Source organism: Acartia tonsa, chromosome 12, assembly GCF_053477335.1.
Source record: "Acartia tonsa isolate MP-2025a chromosome 12, ASM5347733v1, whole genome shotgun sequence".
NCBI classification, from domain to species: domain Eukaryota; kingdom Metazoa; phylum Arthropoda; class Copepoda; order Calanoida; family Acartiidae; genus Acartia; species Acartia tonsa.
The window spans coordinates 24,330,919-24,354,616 of record NC_137271.1 but is presented as its reverse complement, the minus strand read 5'-3'; the positions used below and the strand labels follow the sequence as shown (position 1 = coordinate 24,354,616).

General features: G+C 32.0%; 1 protein-coding gene across 1 annotated transcript in view; it reads right to left on the bottom strand.

The window, feature by feature from the left end:
* LOC145333887 (uncharacterized) overlaps positions 1-22,557 on the bottom strand; it is a 190,758-nt gene extending 168,201 nt beyond the window's left edge. Inside the window, exon 1 of the mRNA XM_080179144.1 lies at positions 22,256-22,557. Coding sequence (XP_080035270.1) covers positions 22,256-22,524 — 269 coding nt within the window. The 5' untranslated portion in view covers positions 22,525-22,557. The remainder of the gene's footprint in view (positions 1-22,255) is intronic.
* Positions 22,558-23,698: the final 1,141 nt, after the last annotated feature.

Here is a 23,698-nt window from a genome sequence, read left to right as displayed (position 1 = left end):
AGTAGCAACCTAAATTGACGACAAATTTTCGCCTGTCAACACATCCACGTATTCTATATCCATTAAAAAAGCCAAAAGGGCAAATAGGAAACTAATTAAAACGACCATAAATGGATATCTTTAGCTATTTTAAGGGAGTAAAGCTTCATTGAACAAATAAAAAAACAATATTTTGAAAAAACAAGGATGTACGTCCAATAGTAGCAAAGCTGTTTAAAATATAAAGAGATAGGGAGAGAAAGAGAGAAGAGAGAGAGAGAGAGAAAGAGAGAGACACAGAGAGAGAGAGAGAGAGAGAGAAAATAGAGAGAGAGAGAGAGAGAGAGAGAGAGAGAGAGAGAGAGAGAGAGAGAGAGAGAGAGAGAGAGAGAGAGAGAGAGAGAGAGAGAGAGAGAGAGAGAGAGAGAGAGAGAGAGAGAGAGAGAGAGAGAGAGAGAGAGAGAGAGAGAGAGAGAGAGAGAGAGAGAGAGAGAGAGAGAGAGAGAGAGAGAGAGAGAGAGAGAGAGAGAGAGAGAGAGAGAGAGAGAGAGAGAGAGAGAGAGAGAGAGAGAGAGAGAGAGAGAGAGAGAGAGAATGAGTGAGATGAGAGAGAGAGATAGAGAAAGAGAGAGAGAGAGAGATAGATAGATAGATAGAAGATATATTAGAAGTAGCTTTGCTTAAGACAAATAAATTAATAGAATGATAAGATAAGATAAATAGGTATTACTATAAATTTATTACCCCCCCCCTCTTCACCTCTCTACCATTCTAAATAATTTTAGATAACAAAGGTGAAGTTTCACAAATAAGAGTTTTGGGGAAGATTAATTTTTCATCCATTGTCATTTCCCTGTATCATGTATTCTTGTAATCCTAATATTTAAAGTAGTAAGCCTTTTTTGTCTGTCCCGAAGGATCTCGCTAAACGCTGAACGGATATTGTTCTCCATTACAGTGAAGCTTCTTATAGGCCCTGGGAAGGTTTTAAACTATTATTGGAAAGGGTGTCTTCAATCCCTCCTTCCCCCCAAAAATATTTTTTTTACTCTTTTGAAACTCAAATTAAAAATGGGTTGTCGACTTTTTCCCCTCCTACCTTAAGTGCCCCTAGAGGCTTCTAGGGGGTAGCCGCTAGTAAAACCTATATTTGGTAATGTTTGTAAACAAATGATTTGCTTACAATTTAACCAGGAATTTTAAGAGATAAGATCATGGACAATAAAATCTCATTTAATCATTTTTAAATTTTATATCTGAGTTTAAAAGGCTTAAAAGTTAAGACAACGGGCGAAAGATATAGATCCTCACCTCAATGAAAACAAAACAAGGATGACAACATCCATAAGTAGCGAAGCACAAAAAATTGTGGATGGTAATACGTAGAAGTAGATATAAAGTGTATTTATTTAAATTAAGAATAGATTTATTGGAGAAAATAAACACAAAACCTTGTTTTATTTTGTATGATGAAGACAGTTAAAGTAAATTACATACTAGTTGCACATAACAATGGGAAAAAATATTTTAAAACTGTTATTGCAAAAAGTTTTAAAATAAGACCAAAAATACCAAAGATATGGGGAAATATGTCAAACATTTAAAAATAGCCCAAAACCTGCTAAAAGGCAGTTTGGCCGCCATTGTTTCTTTTCTTAAAACGCCAGAAATTTAATTTTAATATCTTTAACTGAAAATTTTTTGAAAAGTTGACCATAAACACCAAAGATATGTGTAAAAATGTGAAAAATATAAAAGTAGCCAAAAACTTGCAAAAAGGCAGTCTGACTGTCATTGTTGTTTTCTTCAAACTACAGGAAATTTAATTTTGATATCTTTAACTGAAAAAAATTTGAAAATCGGACCATAAACACCAAAGATATGGAGAAAAGTGTGAAAAATATAAAAATAGCCAAAAACCTGCAAAAAGGCAGTCTGACTGTCATTGTTGTTTTCTTCAAACGACAGGAAATTTAGTTTTGATATCTATACCTTAAAAAATTTCGAAAATCGGACCATAAACACCAAAGATATGGGGAAAAATGTAAAAAATATAAAAATAGCCAAAAACCTGCAAAAAGGCAGTCTGACCGTCATTGTTGTTTCTTTAAATGACGGGAAATTTAATTTTGATATCTTTAACTGAAAAAATTTTGAAAATCGGACCATAAACACCAAAGATATGGGGAAAATTTGGAAAATATAAAAAATAGCCTAAAACCTGCTAAAAAGCAGTCCGACCGCCATTGATGTTTTATAGTTAATTGTGCTCCTTAATGATGGGAATGTTGTCAAAAAATTTCAGCTCTCTATCTTTTATAGGAGCTGAGAAAATCACGTTTCCCCCAATTCATTAATTATGGACGGACGGACAGACGGACGGACAGACGGACGGACAGACGGACGGACAGACGGACGGACAGACGGACGGACAGACGGACGGACAGACGGACGGACAGACGGACGGACAGACGGACGGACAGACGGACGGACAGACGGACGGACAGACGGACAGACGGACAGACGGACGGACATTGTGAATTATAGAGTAGCTTCGCTACTAAAAACCCCAGCCAATTATAACCGTGAATTTTACAGTCAAATGTTCCCTCCCTCCTTGCTTATATACATAGAACAATTAACCCTAAAGTTATCTTATTTGAAGTTTGTTTTATGTTGTTTGATAACATTCTTGAATTACTCTTTACACATTTCTCTCAATATTTTTTAATTCCGTCATGATTAAGGTAAATTGAAGGAAGGGATTAGACATTGGACTGTAAATTATACTGGTACCCAATATTCTATTTTGTCCTATTTGTAAGGTTAACAACTTTGGGTACTAATTTCAATATACAGAAAGGGTATTTTTGTTTATCATTAATAGGAATGTACATTGTTATTTTTCGTCAATTTTACAGTTTAATTTTTAGAGTATCTTCATTTTATTGCAAAGCTCGTTTTATAGGAGCGAAGCTACTCTATAATTCCAAATATCTGCATGTCTGTATGTTTATTAGTCCATCAATTTCGTTTTTTTAAATAATCCTCTGACTATAAATAAACATTAATAAAGAAAATGGTGGAAAGGGGCAGAAAAATAGCATAAAACCATCCTAACAAATTTAAATTAAAATAACTGTATCTGAGGGAATTTTCTTTTGTTGGTACATTCCTATGACATATGAGAAGCCACACTATAAAGGAGAAACATATCGGTTCAGCGGTGAGTAAGCTCTTACGCTACACGCTTACACAGCTACTCATTTATATTTTCATTCTTGTTTTGCTAAACTAAACATGAAATTAGCAAATAAGGTACTTTGGACCTGGCGGTTCCTGGTAATACAATTCTTTAAATATCACAGTAGAAAAGAAGCTAAAATCAATATGATATTGTACTGTAAATTTCTAAAATCTAAGAATTTATAGAACTAGAATGGCGGTGTAATTATGCGTTGTTTAACTAGCAAATTTGCGAATTTGTAAAACAGTAAAAAAAACATTGATGTTCATTTTTGGTATATTAACTTCTATTTGACAACTAACTATTTTAACTGCTTTGGGCCAAGGTACTGCCCATTTCATACATATCTAATAGTTTTTTTTCTTTCTCTCCCTTTTTTTCTATTTCTCTCTCTCTCTACCTCTCTCTCTCCTTCTCTCTCTTTTTTTTCTATTTCTCTCTCTCTCCTACTCTTTTTCTCTGTATCTCTCTTTCTCTCTCTCTTTCCCTTTTTTTCTCTTTTTTTTCTACTTCTCTTCTCGCCTTTCCTATTGCTTTCTCTACATATCATATAGTTTTTTTTTTCTCTCTCTAGCTCTCTCTCGCGCGCTCTCTCTCTCTCTCTCTCTCTCTAGCTCTTTCTCGCGCGCGCGCTCTCTCTCTCTCCTTTTTTCTTCTTCTCTACTGTTCTTTTGCTTTCTATCTATCTCTCTCTTTCTCTCTTTTTTTTTTCTTTTTTTCTCCTTATCTATCTATATATCTCTCTCTTCCTCATTAACTCTTTTTTTCCTTTTTTGTTGCTAGGTATTTAAAAAATGTTTGACTGTAAATTGCATGACAAAATCGATAATTACACCACCGTTGCAATACTGGATATATTATTACTTGGATGTTGCATCATATTTTCTTGTACTCTGATAAAGTGATACTCGTAGCTGGCTATAATAACAATACAACCCATGCAGTCTCCTTACTCCATCCCCTTTCCTCCTACTGGATGAACGAACTTACAAATAAATGAGGTCCACTTTAGCAACCTAAATTGAATACAAATTTTCCCCTGTCAATATATTCACGTTTTCTATATCCACTCTGTTGCAATCCTAACCCCTGTGGAACTTTGTACCATCCAATTAACATTTGTAATTATTATATGTCGACACTTTTTTTGTTAACCGGAATCTTAAAAAGAGAGATATGGGACATTTGAATGTTTATTACAGTAGACCTTAAAGTTTTATAAAAACGTTTTGTTAATTGTTGACTAAACAATTTTGGAGACTTTAGTTGATTTTGTATTGGTTGGTTAATTAAGTTGAGTGTCCCAACGTAAAATTTCTACAATATGGGTAACTTATTTTATAGATCAAAGGGGATTAGAAAATGGTCAATAATTTAATGCGAATCCCCAATGTTGATAAATAAACTACCCCTGCTTTGAGATCAAAATTAAATGTTTGACACAGATAATTTGTACCAACGAATTAGAGACCGTATTTACACCCGAAAAATTAAATTTTCAATTTCTTATATATTTATGTATCTATCTTTCTATCTATTTATCTTCTCATGTAGAAACCCTAGGTATATTTCATTATGTTCTTCTATCTAAATATACTAGCGGCTACGCCCCCTAGAAGTCTCTAGGGGCACTTAAGGTAGGAGGAGGAAAAGTCGACCTCATCCTATTCTAAATTTGAGTTTCAAAAGAGTAAAAAATATATTTTTGGGGGTAGGGGGGAGAAGACACAATCCCCAAAAATAGTTTAAAACCTTCACAGGACCTAGAAGAAGCTACACTGTGAAGAAAAACCATATCGGTTCAGCAGTTAGCGAGATCCTTCGGGACAGACAAAAAACGCTTATTACTTTATATAATAGGATATGATTTTTTATGTAAATTTAACTGTATCTAATAAAGTTTATAAACATGCTCTATTATTCGTAAGCCTAAAAACTTAAAATCTTTTAATAAATCATTATTGGTTTGCTGACACTAGCAGTTTCCTATTAAGGAATAATTTTGTTTATCATCATTGGGGATGTGCATTAATATATCATCCATTGTCTTATCCCTGTTTTTCTAATAGTAGAAATGAAGATTAATTAATTGACCATTGTCCTATCCCTTTATATGACTTAATAAATAAAGTTATTTAAAAGATTTAAATCTTCAATTAATATTTACATGAAATTTTGTCATGTAGGGTTAAAAAGGAGCGAAGCCGCATTTTAATTTACTTTTCGACTGTGTTTCGACACAAATAAAATAAAATTGATTATGTTGACTAAATGGCATTAAATTTAAGTGTTCATGTCTGACATGATATCGACTTGTCAATATGCAAATGGCAATAAAACATATTCATAAAAGCGAAGCTTTACGAATCAGATGGTCAGACAAACGTACAGTCAAATACAAAGTATTGGCGCATTTAATGTACGACATTGATTAGAAGTCTGTCTTTTTGGGGGCGATTCTTCGTATTTTCAGAATGGCTTATAATAGGTTAGGTTAGGTTATATTGGGTTAGGTGATTGCCCCGAAGGCTTAGGCAATTGGCCCCGCAGGGTTAGAGCCCTCCGCAGCAGGGGCTAGAAATAGGAGAAAAGCAACTGTAAAAAAATACGAAGAATCGCCCCTTGAGGGGCGTAGTCACGAAAGGGACTATACCCGTCTTTATAAATCTTAAAGTTTAAGAAAGAAAGAAATAGTGTTGGTATGCTTTCTCAATTGTACCAATATGTTATAGGAATCACCATGGTAAGTTGGAATCGATGGCACAATTATAACATTCCCGTCTACCTTTCCCTCGCTGCGATGCAAGAGAAGCTCCTTGTATAATTAAACTCTAGTATTGGTTGCTAAATTTATTTGACGTAAATCGTTTTCTTAACACACACGAAATATTAGAAGATCATTTCCAGTATGGCTGCGAAACCGATTAATGCCCGCTGGATCGGAGCCGATTCTCAGCTATATATTTAAAACCATGTATAGCATCGCATCAAAGATAATTTTCTACACAAATGAAAACAAAAAAATAAAATTAGTATCTTCAAAACAATATATTAATCTTCAATTTTTCATTTTATTATCCACATAAAGCTGTCTATAATACGATGCAATAAATAACTATAATTAGGAAGGTAAAGTTAACCTGCAAATATTAATTGGGGAAGATTAAATTATCTTTCATTGACTTGTCCCTACATCCCCTAGGTCACATAGTTAAATGGATATATCATTAATTGGATGTTGCACCAGATTCTAATGTACTCTAATAAAGTTATACTCACAACTGGCTAAAATAACGATACCATCCATCCACCCTCTTCCCTCATACTGAACGGACGAACAGACCAATAACAGAGGTCCATAGTAGCAAGCTACATTTCCCCTGTCAATATATCCACGTATATTATATCCATTTCTACTAGGATTTATAGTACTCATACATACTGATATCATCTTATATATTTTTAATGCTCTAAAAAGTCTTCAAAATGAAGGAGATAGTTTTAGGTAAACCCAATTTATTGAAACGCGAGACAATAAAAATAGCCTAATACAATCCCACGGTTTAAATTTAATCTAATTAAAATAGCCTTAAACCAAATTAAAGCATAAGTGAAAATTAGCGATAAATGAGACCTTAACTGATTGATTGTTAGCGAGATCTTGATAGACAAACAATTAAAACTTTATATCAAATAACATACAAGTTATATTTTTTGTTCATCTATTGATATCTCACTAAACACTAAACCGATTGACTTCTTCATTTTTCAGGAAGTTTCACTTAGATCTATAAATGGTTTTAGTCTACTTTATGCCATAATCCAAATCTAATTAGATAATTTTAAGCATTTTTTCAGTCCCTTACTCTCACACCCTTCTAATACAGAGTCCCTAAAGACTTGAGGCAAAGGCACTTATAATTAAATATTCCCTAAAATTTATTTGAGTTTTAAAAAAGCAGTAGGGTTTTGAAACCGATACATATTCGCATAACAGCCCTTCTAAAAAATCATGTATTGAACCTTATTACTGACAATTTTATACAAGTAATAAAGTAAAAAAATCATAAAATTAATACAAGTTTTTCAAAACCGGGCCTTCGGTCCCTCGGGGCTACAAAACTGATTTTAATCTTATAATTTTTCATTTTAATATCCATGGAAAGCAAATGATGCAATAAATAACTATTCTGCTCCTTAAATTTCAATTCGTTGGGGCAAAGGTGATATTTTTATATTTATACCCGGTCTAAATAAAAAAGATACTATTAATAATAAAACCTAAAGATTCACTGATAAAGCTGCAATAAAAGGTAGCAGGATGTCTTTATGTCTGTCTGTTTGTTTGTGGTATGTCTGTTTGTTTTTATGTATGTCTGTTTTTTTAAATTATGTACATCCCCAATGATGATAAACAAAATTAGCCCTTAGATTACAATTATTGGGTGAAACTTTTGGACACTAAACTTAATGAACACATTAATGAAACTTATATGAAAATCCCCAAAGTTGTTAAGCAAACGAATAAAAAAACATAATTATAAATATAAAACTTTGGGAACTAGTCTTATCCTTCCATGGGTTTAAACCAAGACAACATATATCAAAATCTACCAAACTCTTTAATTAGGTATTTGGTAGCTTGACAAAGTTAGGAATACGAAAGGGTTGTAGATTCATTTATCTCCTGTTTCCATTTCCCTGTATCCACGAAGTTTGACACCCACAAACAATACCGCACTGATTAAGGGTGACTTTAACGAGACAGCCAAACCTATCGGATCCGATGCGTTTTATGGTTTGACGTTTTTTTGTGGATTTTTTGTGTTGCTATTTTTAGTAAGGTGAAATTTGACTGTAAAATATACTGGTCCCCAAAGTTTAATAAACACAATCTCTCATTGGTTGGCTTCAAATCTTTGAGTCAAGCAGTGTCCACACTTTTCCACCAATAATATTTATCTATAAAAGGGGTAATTTTGCTTATCGAAATTGAATTTATATACTTATCTTTTGTCCATTATATTTCATCTTTAGATATACAACCAATGAAATATCTTTTCAAGACCCTAACCGTCACTTTAGCCAATAACTGCTAGTTAAACTTCAAGTGACATTTTTTAACACTTTTCAAAAGATTATCCCAAAGATCTTTCTTGCTATCTATCTATCTGTCTGCCTATCTTTTGGGGTATTTATATATTTGTATGACTATCTATCTGTCTATATGTCTCATTGTCTATCTATATATATCTATCTGTCTATCTATCTATCTACCTTTCTATCTAAGTGACTATTAATTTGTTTATCTATCTGTCTATCTATCTGTCTCTTTGTCTGTCTCTCTATCTATCTGTCTATCTATCTATATATCTGTCTATATATCTGTCTGTCTATCTGTCTGTCTATCTGTCTATCTATCTGTCTATCTATCTGTCTATCTATCTGTCTATCTATCTGTCTATCTATCTGTCTATCTATCTGTCTATCTATCTGTCTATATATCTGTCTATCTATCTGTCTATCTGATTTTGTATCTATATATCAGTCTATCTATCTATCTACCTTTTTATCTATTTAACGATATATCTGTCTATCTATCTATCTATCTATCTATATGTCTCTCTCTCTCCCTCTCTCTCTCTCTCTCTCTCTCTCTCTCTCTCTCTCTCTCTCTCTCTCTCTCTCTCCCCCCCTCTCTCTCTCTCTCTCTCTCTCTCTCTCTCTCTCTCTCTCTCTGTCTCTCTCTCTGTCTCTCTCTCTATCTATCTATCTATCTATATATCTATCTATCTATCTATATGTCTGTCTCTCTCTCTCTATCTCTCTCTTTCTCTCCCTCTCTATCTATCTATCTATCTATCTATTATATTGTAATGTCCATTAAATCTATCTTTTATCAATCTTTCCATTAAGATTATAAGCAAGTAACTCCCAGTTTTATTACACAAATATATACACAGTAAATAAATAATAAGATAATTGGGATAAGCAGGGATTTAAGGGATAAGACAATAAAACAACCAGGGAGGGAGGGGACATTGGAGTGTTTATTACACTAGCCCCCAAAGTTTGATAATAACATTTTCTTATTTGTTATCTTAACAATTATGGAGACTAGTATTGAATTTTGATTGGTTCCTTAAGTCGTATGTCCATATGTTTCAACCATAAATTGTAATCTACAGAGGTGGTAATTTTATGTATCTTCATTGGGTATGCATATCAATCTACGTCCATTGTCTTATCTCTTTAGATCCCTGACAAACTGTAGATTGATAAATAAGAATAATATAGACAAAATTTGTTATTGGTTGAAAAGTTTGAACAACCTAATATAGATCTAATCAAAGGTCCCAAAGTTTGGAACTTTGTGGACTAGTGTAATTTAAAGTCCAACCAATAATGTATCTATATAAGGAGTATCATAAAGGGGGTGTACATAAATCTATCGTCCATTGTCTTATCCCTTAAGATCCCTGAATATATATACATGGTCTCTTATTCCGAGCTGATTTGTTGCAGACATAGGTTTAAGGAACAAACATTGTTTCCGGAGACAGGGGTGCCGCATGGATACACTTTTAAAAGTAACTTACGGATTTTTAATAGGAAGTCCTTAAGTTTAAGGTGTTCATTTATTGAAAAAATATGGACATTAAAGGTTTCACTTCGTTTGAATGAAATAATGCTTTTGCAGATTTGTATCATACATATGTTTTTAGAAGAAAAACAATATTTTTTTTGATGACGCGACGAACGGAATTTATTAAATTTGACAGCAATTTTAACAAATTTAAAATAAGTTATGGTTTGTTTTGTTTTCTCTGTATTCAAAAGTAAATTGGTGTTGTAAAATGATATTTACATCCTATATATCAAATTAATATTACATGAAGCAGTGGTGGGCCCCCCTTAAAGCAACATCAAGTATTGTGACGGTGGTGTTAGCTTGAGCTTGAGACCCATTTTGGCTGTTTTATTTAGGTGTTTTGGGTGTAGTATAGATTTTAAAATAAAAATAAAATTGACACCCTTGTCTTCCTTATATCTTGGGGCAAAAGTAAAGAGTAAAAGTAAAGAAAACATAAATTATAAGGGATATTATATCTTGAGAATTAATAAAAAATAATTGTACAAAAAAATTGCAAAATATATCTATCTCTAAAAAAAGTTTATCCTATCATATAAAGCAGTAAGGTTTTTTTTTCTGTAGGATCTCAATATCTACTAAACCGATTGGATTTTTTTTGTAAGCTTTTTGTTGATTTTAGGCTGTTCTATTTTCGGGATTAAGTCTTATGATGGTTTTAGGCTAATTTAATAGCCTCTATCTACCTCTTTGAATACAGTGCCCCTATAGGCTAAAGGCGTAGTGTTTAAAATAGACATATAAACTTACTGGTAATGATTATAGAGATGTTATGCTCTCTGAAGTGTACCTAATTATTACAGGAATCATAATATCAAGTTTGTTTGAATACTATAGGACAATTCTAACAGGCCTCAATTAATGATAGGAGTTTTAAATTATTACATTTCATCAAATTTATTATTAATTGATAAAATTTCTTTTCTTTTTGAACTATCTCTTAGAAGATAAATTTTGATGCCAAATCAATTTTTAGAGAAGCATTCCCTGTCATTTTTAGTCGACAAAGGAAGCGAATTGTTGATAAAAAACTATTCATTTCAATGCAGGGATAATGGATATAAGATATACGTGGATTTGCTTAAATGTAGCTACATCCAGTAGTATTATTATTTCAGCCAGCTACGAGCATCACTTTATTAGACTGGTGCAACATCGAATTTATGTTATATCCATTGCATGGATATAGAGAAATGACAATAGTCGATAAATTAACACTAGCCCCAATAGATATATATAAAATTTTAATTTCTGTAGATTTAAACTGTTGGTTGAAATTAAGGACACTAATGATGGTTATATGGTTATAAAACTTTAGGTATCAGTGACTTTTTCAGTCCCATGTCCCCTCTTTCCCCCTCTTTTTACTTATATCATATAAATTTACCAAAAGATGAACAAGTTTCAAATTATTAAAAAATAATCTTTCTCTTATAATCATTATTTTTAAATACATTTTCCCCCTGTAGATCTTAAAATTTTTATTTGACATATGTTTTATTGAAATCTTAATAAAAGAAAACTTTTTAAAACGTGAAGCTAAAACGATCATTACAAATATTAGCGAAACTTAAGAAGTAATTAATCAGATTTTGTTACAAGTATGTTCAATCCTATAATACAAATTAGTAAGGTTTTTATTTCTGTCCTTTAAGATCTCGCTAACCAATTAACAGATAGGGTTGTTCTCCTTTTAGTCTATCTTTTTCTTTCTTTTTTAATCTTTGGAGGGTTTTTAGCTGCTTTTATACCATCTTTAACTTCAGATCCACTAAATGCTAGAGGCGCAATCACAAATATACATATAATTTATTGAAAATGAGCCTTACAGAAAAGACTAAGAAAAAGAAAACCATTCAACAGACGGAAAAGCTAGATCTATAATAGTTATTTATCGTATTGTATAATTGATATAAAAATTAAAAGATTATAACCAGTTTTGATAGCCATAGTACGGACTTACAAATTTCTATGATTTATATTTTATTATTCGTGGAAAATTGTATGTAATACGATGATATAAATGATTCTTCAGTATGGCTTAGAACCAGTTCTATTATATCGGATATTAATCGGTTTTGAAGCCTTACTGGAAAAAGCTTTTTTGGAAAAAAAATAATTTTGAGAAAAAATACATTTAAAACACACTTTTATTATATGTATGGAATTATATCCGATAAAAATCAGAAGTAAAATCATTTAAATCGAAAAGTGTTCCTAGAAAATTTAAAAAAAAATATGTATTAACAACATCGACACAAGACTGTTGTTAAAATGTCATTATTAGAGTAGCATAAATGCAGGTAGGGAGTGGACTTTGGACCATTTTTTTTCTAGTACCTAAAGTTTTACAAGATCACTTATTTGTTGTTTTTTTTTATTGAATCTTGATTGATTGATAAAAACTTGTCATCCAATATATTTATCTAAAGAAGGAATTATTTTGTTTATAATAATTGGAAGTTTACATCAGTTTATCGTCCATTGTCTTATCCCTTAAGATTAATGCTTAAATGAAAATTTCTAGGACTATTGTTTTGTATGAATTCGATGTAAATAACATTTAAATTAGTTCTAAAAAGTAAAACGGCATATAATTTTTTGTAAGTTTTTTTTTGTTATATCATAAAAACATTGATATCTGATATGCCATATTTTTTGAGCTTTTTTGGGGCTAATCTGAAATAAAGTTGTGAATCTTTTTGGATGTTTTAGGGAGCGTAGCTACCTTACAACTAAGATGTGTCTAAGCGAAGATAAAAATCAGAACGTAGGACATACGAACACCATCATTTGAGAATGTCAGAACTTAATGCGAAGTATATCAATTTATAATTATAAACAATTAAATTGTTGCAAAGTTTCCTAAATGCAGGATAATATATAAAGACTTTTTGAGGACTGGATTTTAGAGGTGCTTCGCTTATAGTATTTTACCTTGTTGTCCTAAGAACCATAATTCCAGAAATAATAGTAATAAATAAGATATTTATATTATACAAAAATCAAGAAAGAGAGAAATCAGCAAGATTTCAAAATAAAAAAAGACACCTTCCTACAAGAGCTTTCAATTTTAGTATAAAGATTTAGCAGTTTACGAGATCCTCTTTTACACACACCCTGTTACTTTTATATATATTGGAAAAAAGGACTGAAAGGTGGATTTTCAATACAAGGCAATTTTGATTGTTTTTATAAGTGTCAGATTAAATCTTTAACATAAACTTTTTTTTTGTGTGTGTACACTTAGCCTATAATGTGGCTATGCAACTTTGGGTATAAGTGTAATTTACAGTCCAATGTCCCGTCCCTTCCTGTAAAATATTGGACCATAAGCTATTTCTAATATGTTTTTAAAAAGTAATAAAAAAATCCTCTACAAGTAAAAAATGATAATACTACAATCTACTGTAATTTCACAAATTATATCGCACAAAAATCCGCCAAAATTTGAGCACTGAATATTCTAAGACCTTAGTGGTTTTGCATTACACTGGAGATACGTGGGTTGAGCTTAACAAAAGTATTGTAGCAAATTAATTAATAAATTAATTTTTAAAACAAGGATAAAAAAAATACAGACGAAGCCAAGCATAAGATTAAAGACAAATATAAACTAAAAAAAAATAATTGTATATTACAAAAGAAATTAATCTCATGTCAGCATGTCTGTCTGTCATTTTGTACGTCCGTAACGAAAAGTTTTTTCGTTAATTGATGCCTGTTCTGGATGGAAAAACGAAATAAGTTATTAAAATTTTTACAAAAAAGTTTCAGCTTAAATAGTAGCCAAGTAAATCTCATTTAGATAACAACATAATAGGTAACAATGGCAAATTGACGGTTGGAATTCGGAAAGTCGAAGGACTATCCAATCCGTACTTTTGCTAAAAAATATTTTGCTGTCCAGAACCAAACATTTTTTTTGCAGTTTCGTTGGTTGATATCTGGGTGTTGTAGGAAATTTATCATTGGTTTACATTTTGTGATGTTGTTTCAATATCACCAAAAATATATTTTCTCAGCTGTTACTTAAAATAGACAGCTGATATTTCAATATTAATTCCTTTGCCTAATAAGCATCCGTTAGTATGTTGTTAAAATAAGGAATCAGTTGATATTTTGTTTATGATGATTCTTGTGACAAGCAAGCATCAAACAAAAAATCCTTACTGCTTTATATAATAAAAAAGGCCTCTAGGAGCACTTGAAAAGGGCGGAGACGATTACCAAATTTTCATTTTAGATTTAAAAATAAATAAAAAATATTTAGGGGGGGGGGGGTCCCTATTTTTAATTGTAGTTTTCAATAAATTAGATTTTTTAGAGGGGGTTAGCGGGATTCTAAGGGAAATGTCTCTCGGAGCGGTTGTGGTACCCTTCCCTAAAATAGTAATAATCCATTCCAGGACCTATGAGATGCTATCCTGTAAAGAACAACCATACCAATTCAGTTCCTTTGTTATAGACAGATAGACAAACAAACAAACATCCTGTTACTTTATTATAAGAGCTAGAAGCTGGGCCCCTTGCATATACGTGCACTGTATTCTAAGAGGTAGCGGGGGGGGGGGCAGAAAATAGCCTAAAATCTAGCCGTAAACCATCGTAGGACCTATGTGAGGCTTCCCTAAAATGAAGAACTCAATCGGTTTAGTAGATATTCAAATCTTAACCTTAGGACAAAAAAAAAGCCTTAGTACTTTATATAATAGAATATAATTGTAGAGTTAAATCTTTTAACACTAAGGTTGTAACATTGTGAAAACACTTTAAAATTTATGATTGGTTTGCGTATTGACCTCTAGTACAATACTTGAGTCACCTCTAAATTTTGAGAAGGGTGTCCTTTCAAAACTGCTTTGTAATACACAGGAGCATGTAACATTGGGGGGACACTTTAAAATTTATGATTGGTTTGCGTATTGACCTCTCTAGTACAATACTTGAGTCATCTCTAAATTTTTAGAGGGGCGTCCCTTCAAAACCGCTTTTAAGTCAATCCTTTCAATCTTTTATCTATCAAAATGTTAACCGTTATAACGTATAGGTAACATGATTTTTGTCTGTCTGTATGTATGTATGTCGATCTGTACCAAAGGATCTAGCTATCGCTGAACCGACATGGTTCTCCTTTACAGGGTAGCTTATCATAGGTCCTGGGAACAGGTTCATTACTATTTTTAGGGAGAGAACCACCAGCCTCCCTATATAAATCGACCCCACCAATAAGGTCTCTAGGGGCGTTTTCGGTAGTATTTCTAAAATATGATAGCCATGAAAACCTGTAATTAATTCCATTTAGTCGACATACATGCTATGACATAAATATATGCATAGACATAAATAATAAAATTTAATTTTGACAAAAGAAAACCAAATGCATTTTAAATAAATTGAGGGAATTTACATGAACTTTACATCAGGGAATTAAAATCAAATAATTGGTTGTCTGATAATCTTGCTAAATTGCCATAAAACATTATTCGCTGACATAAAATTTCGACGGGATTTCATAATAACTACATATACTTTTGTTATGTAGGAATTCGTCTACATGCAGTGTTATAGGGATATAGTGGATAAAATTAATCTCCCCTGAAACATGTATTGTTCAGTAAATGAAAGATAATATAATTTTCCCTATTGAAGAAATTATTTGAAGCTTTTTAGAACAAAAATTGATTTTTATCTAATGACGTTTCCCTATTTGTTTATATACAGAGAAAATTATGTAGGAATATTAATTTAGTTCTATTTTCCTATTCCTTTATTCCTGGCAAATTTACCTCTATGCAATAGAATAGAATAATCAGGGAAGGAAAGGGATAAAGTTTAATTTAAAGTCGAGAAAATAGAACATTATTATAAACGGTTCTACCCCATCCCTTATTCTCTTCCCCACTTTCAGGTTGGGGGGGGGGGGGGGAGTGGTGACGCAAATTTCAGATCCATGATTTCGCGATTTGAGAAAAATTTATCTTTATATTATAGCGATTTAAATAATCTTGCAAGCATCGCTTTTATCTTATGAAGAAAAATCAGCGAAAAACAAGATCTGAAATTTGCGTCACCCTTTTAATATGACGCATGACCGCTACGACCGCGAGACGTGGCTTTAAATTGTCCACTATAAGGAAAGGACACTGGACTGTAAATTATGCTGGTACCCAAAAAGGTTCACTTGGTTCCTTGGATACTTTTAACTAGTTCAGAGAAGCAGTGTCCAAATTTTTCAACCAACAATCTTAATCTAGAGAGGGGGTAATTTTATTTAAAAATTGCCTTATACCTTAAGATCTCCAAGGAATAAGATATAATGTTTTAACTAAACGAAGATTAAATTACCTTACATAGTCCTATCCTTAGAGATCATATAAATGTTAGAAACTTGAATAAAAAAATTTTGATTTTTTTGTAGCAAAGCATCTATATAACTCATTTTGTCTCTACACATCAAAAAGGGAGGGGGGCATTAGACTGTAAACATTTATAGTACCCAATGTTTTATGAACAATTTTTATCATTCAATTGCTCAAAACTTTGGGTACTTTTAAAAATCTTGATTAGTTGATTCAAACTAGCAGTGTCCTAACTATTCAACCATAACTATTTTACGTACCCCCACCTCCATTTTGAACCAAATGCCAATGAGAGTTAGGTAATTTAGAGCTATTTTAGGTTATTGAATGTGCTAATATATATTGAAAAGTATCATCCTTGTTTAAGATTCTATCTGTTATCTATCTTAGGGGTAAAATCCAGGGATTTAAAGGGATAATACAATGGTCGATAAAGTGATGTACATCCCATTGATAAGACATAAAATTACCCCTTTTATAGATTACATTTAGTGGGTGAAATATTTGGAAACTTAATTTAATGAACCAACCAATTAAAATGATAAAAGTCACTAAAAAAATATATTAACACTATGGGTCCTAGTGAAATAAACAGCCCAATGTCCCCTCCCTCCCTGGGAAAATTCATACAGTAATTTGGAGTTATTTTCAAAGTATTGTTACAGGGGTGTTCTCATATTACAGTAAAAAATGCCCCATAATGATGGGAATGTTAACAAGAAAAATCAGACGTCTAGCTTAGATAGCAGCTGAGGAAATATTATTTTAACGGTAAGCGAACTGTCAAACAGACAAAATGAATTATAGAGTAGCTTTGCTACTAAACCCCGAACAAACATATTATGCAAATCTGAATTTTCAAAATAGCAGCTTTATTATTCATTTAGGATGATTTTACAATAAATATGAAATTTAGATGCCTCTTTTGGTTACAAAATTCCACTGTTATTTTTTAATTAATCAGCACCAAAAAAGCACAAGATCTCAAAAACAGCATTTGGGGGAAATACTGGTGAACAAACATATTATGCAAATCCAAAACAAAGCAAAAAAAAAGGTTTTTTGGCACTCTTCTCCTCTTTTAAAGATTGATTATGATAAAATAATATTTTTTTAAGGGATTTATGCATTAATTATTATGAAATATAGTATAAGGTAGAAATTAATGATTTTTCTAAATAAGAAATGTTTGAAACAAATAAATTCGATCCCTATCCTTTTAGAGGACAGCTGCTGACCCCCAGTCTTATGGATGAACCTAAATACATGTTAAAGATAAAAATTACCCTGAAAATTATACAAAAATGTTTTTTGGTGTGTTGAAAAAATCTATTTTAAAATCTTGATTTTGAGGATGATGACCTTTAAGATGCCCCTATTGGTGGTGATGGTGAGCCAAATGTTATCAAAGTGCATTTCCATGATGACAACTTATATATTAAACTATGATCCAATTTTTGTAGTTATAGCATCCTCCAGCCCAGCATTATTAAAAAAGAAAAGAATTGCAATTTTATTTACTTCAATTCATAAGGTGAATACTGTAGTTTTTAGAAGATGGTTATATTTCTTGTCGGAAGGCTCCATTGGAGGCTGCTATGACTACAAAAAATGGTACATAGGTTAATAGACAAGTTGTTGTAATGGGCATGTACTTAGATAACATTTGGCTCACCATCACCACCAACAGGAGCATCTGAAAGGTCATCATCCTCAAAATCAAGATTTTAAAATGAATTTTTTTAACACATAAAAAAACATTTTTGTATACTTTTCAGGGTAATTTTTTTCTTTAACATGTATTTAGGTTCATCCATAAGACTGGGGGTCAGCAGCTGTCCTCTAAAGTGATAGGGATCGAATTTATTTTTTTCAATCATTTATTATTTAGAAAAATCATTAATTTCTACCTTATACTATATTTCATAATAATTAATGCATGAATCCCTTAAAAAATATTATTTTATCATAATCAATCTTTAAAAGAGGAGAAAAGTGCCAAAAAAACTTTTTTTTGTTGCTTTGTTTTGGATTTGCATAATATGTTTGCTCACCAGTATTACCCCCAAATGCTGTTTTTGAGATCTTGTGCTTTATTGGTGCTGATTAATTTAAAAATAACAGTGGAATTTTGTAACCAAAAGAGGCATCTAAATTTCATATTTATTGTAAAATCATCCTAAATGAATAATAAAGCTGCTATTTTGAAAATTCAGATTTGCATAATATGTTTGTTCGGGGTTTAAAACTAGAAGCAGATTTCACATTTCATTAGCAGAATAAAAAAATTAGATTTGTTCTAAATTAAGATTTTCCAAAGAAACACCTTTTTGAAAGCATATATAGAAAAAGGGAAAAGATAGAATTTTTAGGAAATAGGTGGTATAGAACAACAAAAGATAGAATTGTAAATATTTCAACTTAGATATTGAAAAAAATAAAATTATTATTTTTATGTATCCTTTTAAAGTTATCTTTAATCTGGCTAACCGCTGAACCGATATGGTTCTCCTGTACTTTGAATATTTTGGTGGAAGGTACCACAACCCTCCCGAAATAAATTGTCCCAAAAATATGACCTCAAAATTTTTATATTTTTATTTTTAAAAGTGAAATTTAAAGCATCTAGCTGATAGTGATAAATATTGTATTTATACAGTTTCAAAAAATAAATTTATGTTGATTTAAACCCTTGCCTCTTTTTACATCTAGATGTGTCTTACTTCTTGAATCAAAATTATTATGTCTGTCCGTCTGTTTGTCTGTCCGTCTGTCTGTCTATCCGTCTGTCTGTCTGTCCGTCTGTCTGTCTGTCTGTCTGTCTGTCTGCCTGTCTGTCTGTCTGTCTGTCTGTCCGTCTGTCTGTCTGTCTGTCTGTTTATCTGTCTGTCTGTCCGTCCGTCTGTTCGTACAGTTGTCTGTCTGTCCTTTTTTATATATAGATGCGTCTTACTTCTTGAATCAAAATTATTATTCAAAATCATATCACACTTAGGATCAACTTTCTTAAACCTAAAATATCTGGCTTTCGACTCTTGGAAGGGGGGGGGGGGTCTACAATTTTAACTCCCCCTATATAATCAACTTCCCCCACAATCTACTAGGGCAAATATTTTATTAGGATACAAAATATAAAGATATCCCTTTTACTGTCTGTATGTTTTTCTGTTTGCCTGTATGTATGTCTGTTCATCTGTCTGTCTGTCTGTCCGTCCGTATGTTCGTACAGTTGTCTGTCTGTCCTTTCTTATATCAAGATGTGTCTTACTTCTTGAATTAAATTATTATTCAAAATCAGATCACACTTAGGATCAACTTTCTTGATGCTGTACGTATTGGTGCAAAAAATGGGGACAATTTTTAAATTGATTTGACGGGGCTGTTTATTTACGTCACAAGTGAGGGGAAAGAAACGGGAAGGAGGAAAGAAACCCCCTAAAAAAGAGATGGGGGTATGACGTCACACGCCAAAACAATTTGAAATTTGTCCCCATTTTTTGCACCAATACATACAGCATCAACTTATTCCACAATTAGGATACAAATATAAAGATATCTCTTTTTCTGTCTATATGTTTTTCTGTTTGTCTGTATTTAAGTCTGTCTGTCCATCTTTCTGCCCATCTGTCTGTCAATGTGTGTGTCCATCTGTCTGTCCATTTGTCTGTCCATCTGTCTGTCCATCTGTCTGTCAATCTGTCTGTCCATCTGGTTGTCCATCTGTCTGTCCATCTGTTTGTCCTTGTGTCTCTCCACTTGTCTGTCTATCTGTTTTTCCATCTGTCTGTAAATCTGTCTGCCCATTGTCAGTCTTTTTGTCTGTCCATCCGTTTGTCTTTCTGTTAGTCTCTCAATTTTTAAAATTTTTTGAATTAAAAGCATTACAATGACGATCGTTGGAGCACATCTGATCAACAATTACGATTTAAGGAGGCCTATATAGACAGAATATACCATTTAGCATTGTACAATACATTCCTAGTACAATGGATATAGAATACGTGGATATATTGACAGAGGAAAATATGTCAATTTAGCTTGCTAATATAAACCTCATTTCTTGGTAGGTTCTTTCATTAAATAGGAGGGGAGGTATCATTATTTTAGCCAGCCGCAAGTATCACTTTATTAGAGTACATGAAAATCTGGTGCAACATCCAAGTAATAATAAATCGATTTACATAGAACATAAATTTACATATACAGTTTAATAAAACCATACAATTCAAGTAAAAACGTTTATTAAAAGCGAAGCTTTTCTACGTAGGGTAGGGACGTAATAACAAAATTTCAAAATATGTATGGTGATTCCTGTTATAGCTAGATAAAGTTAGAATCATATTCTTTCTAACCGTAACCTTATTTAATGATGATTCCTTGAACGAATAAGAATAAGGCTTTTATCATACCATCTAATGCCTAAAAATTTATCATTATCATTCTGTTTTAGGCATTTTTCCCATTTGATGAGCTTCAGTGTTATGGTTGTTATCATCCTTGTTTTATGATAATTCTGTAGAGCTTTTTATACATGTTATTATCAACTGTTATCATTGTATTGAAAACATAGAAATATAAAGTTAGTGATGGCTTTACTAATATGAAATGAGGTGGCGGGTTCGAATCCGAGATATATTCACTAAATCAAGGGGAAAGTAAAGAAAAGGAGGGGGCAGGGTAAGTCGATCCATTTCTTTTCATTATAGTTTTAATAAAGTTAAAAAAGATTGTGGGGGGGGGGGCAATTTTTCTTGGGAAGGTGGAGGTACCCTCTCCCAAAATAGTTATAAACCTAAATATAAAAAGCGACCAAGTTAGGGGGGAGAAACTTATCGCTTTAGCTGTTAGCCAGATTTTTAGCTAGACAGACACATATCCTATTGCTTTTATATATGATTATCAAGGATCTAAAGGGAAAGACAATGGCCGATAAATTGATGTACATACCCAATAATGATACATAAAATTACCCCTTCTGATGGTTGAAACGTTTGGACACTCAACTTAATGTAGTAAAATTTTGGGGACTAGTGTAATTAACTGCCCACCGTCCAGTCTTTAACTGTAAGATTTTGCATTTTACTTAGTATATTCTAATAATATTATTCTATGAAGATCTATAAACAAAATTCACAAGATTTATTCTAGATTAGTTATTAATTATAGTCACTGAATAGTTATCAACCGCTAGAGGCGAGTAAATAACTTAAAATACTTTTGTATTTTGAATATTTATAAAGCAAAGCTACTCTAAAAATAATATGTTTGTCCTTCTGTACTTACTATATTACAAAGCCAGTGATTGTAGGGGATAAGACAATGGACAATAAATTGAGATTAATTAAGTCACACAAAAATGTTCATTCTGTACATTAAATTAATGGTTAAAACCACTGTTACAGCTGTAAAAACCAATTAAGATTTAATGAAAGTACCCAAAGTAATTGAGAAAACTTTGGGTACCAGGACAATATATAGTTTAATGTACCCTTAATCATTTTATCTTAACTGTTAAGTATGAATATTGTCATCCTTGTTTTTTAAAGTACAATAAAAATGTACATAAGCAATATTTAAATGTATGTATAATATGATAGAAAAAACAACAACATGTATTTGATAAAAATAGTATAACCTGAAAATAAAGCAATATAATAAACATAAATAAAAACATCTATAAGTGATAATGAAAAAAAAACAATCATTTAATTAATATGTAATTTTCTTTAGAGTATATTGAAAAAAATGCCCTCACTCTCTTGTTTGTTAAATAAATAGAAAATAAGGGTGGGTTGGTACTTTTTTTGTTTTGTTTATTGGTTACTTTCAGTTAGGTTAGGTTATTAGCCCCGCAGTGTTTAAACGTAGGAAAAATGACTTAACTCCTATTTTATTTTAATTTTCATAAAAAAGGGGTCGTGTTTCAGTACTCGATAGGCACTTTAAGAGAAAGTACCATTAATTTAGTTATCTAATTTTTTCTTTTCAGTTAAAATTTAAAGTTTCCTTTCTTGCCTTAGTGGATTATTCTTGAAGAACGTCTTGAACAGATTGAACGGCGCAAGGAGCGGCGATTGGGCAGCCGCCGGCTGCACGGGAGCGGCAAGTAGAGCCGCTGCAACCGCCAAATTGGCCGCCCTAGCCGCACCCACTTGGCGTGGAATTGTACTTGCGGAGAGCAGGAGAAGGAGTAGGGATATTTTTGGAAGGGTGATTCCTGGATTTCTGGGGGAAACTTTTGGAAGGTTGATTCCTGGATTTCTGGGGCGTCTACGTTCCGACATTTTGGTTTTTCACTTTTTATTTAATCATAATCTGAAAATAGACAAAACTGATTAAATTTTATCAAAAACAAAAACTCGAAATCATTAAAAATAGAAGTCAAGTAAAAATTACGTCATTGTCTTTGCGGGGAGTGGGAGGGGACATCCAAGTATATTTTTTTTCTTCAAATTTTTTAAAAAGTTTTCTCATTTGTTGCTTTAAAATTTTTGAGAACTTTTTTAAAATCTGTATAACGTTTTGTTAACCATGAGGATCTTATCTATAATGACTGGTTTCAAAGGTTCTAAGGGGTAATCTAATGTATATTTTTTAATTTACCCTCTCACCTCCCCCTCATGTAAATCTTATAATAACAGCATACTCTTAATGAAGAACAAATTTTTTCTTTTAATGAACAATTTTTAAACAAATATTGTTAATAAACACCAATAAAAAGATGGAAGAATGCACAAAAATATGCATCTTATACTAACACAGAAAAAATCAAGGATGGATTCGTCCAATAAGAGGAAGGGGTCATTGGGTTGTTTATTACATTAGTCCCCAATATAATATACTGTTTCTTATTGAGAATTTTATTAATTTTGAATGGTTGGTTCATTAAGTTGAGTAGCCAAACGTTTCAACCAATAACTATTATCTACAAAAGGAGTAATTTTTGTATATTATCAATAAGGATGTACATCAATTTATCAGCCATAGTCTTATCTCTTAACATCCCTAACAAACCAACAAGTATAGCTGATAGAGTTGCTACGCAACCAAAAATAAGCAAAAAAATCTTAATTTAAGGCCATAACAATAAAAATATAAATAAAAAGCAAAAATTAAGGATAAAAGAATAGGAAAATAAAAGTGAATTAAATCTACAAATGGATTTATTATTACTAGAATCTTACACCAGATTATCATGTTCTCTCTAAAAGATTAAAACTTGCAGCGGGCTAAAATAACGATTCTCCCCCTAACCCCATCCCCTCCCCTACTAATGGATAAACGAACTTATTAATGAACGAGTTCCATGTTAGCAATCTTCATTGACGACAATTTTCCCCCTGTCATAATATCCACGTATACTCTACATCCATTTTCACAACCAACAATGTTTACTAGCAAAAAGTTTACACAAATTAATGAGGGTGGGGGGGGGGGGGGAGATTATTTTATTCTTTA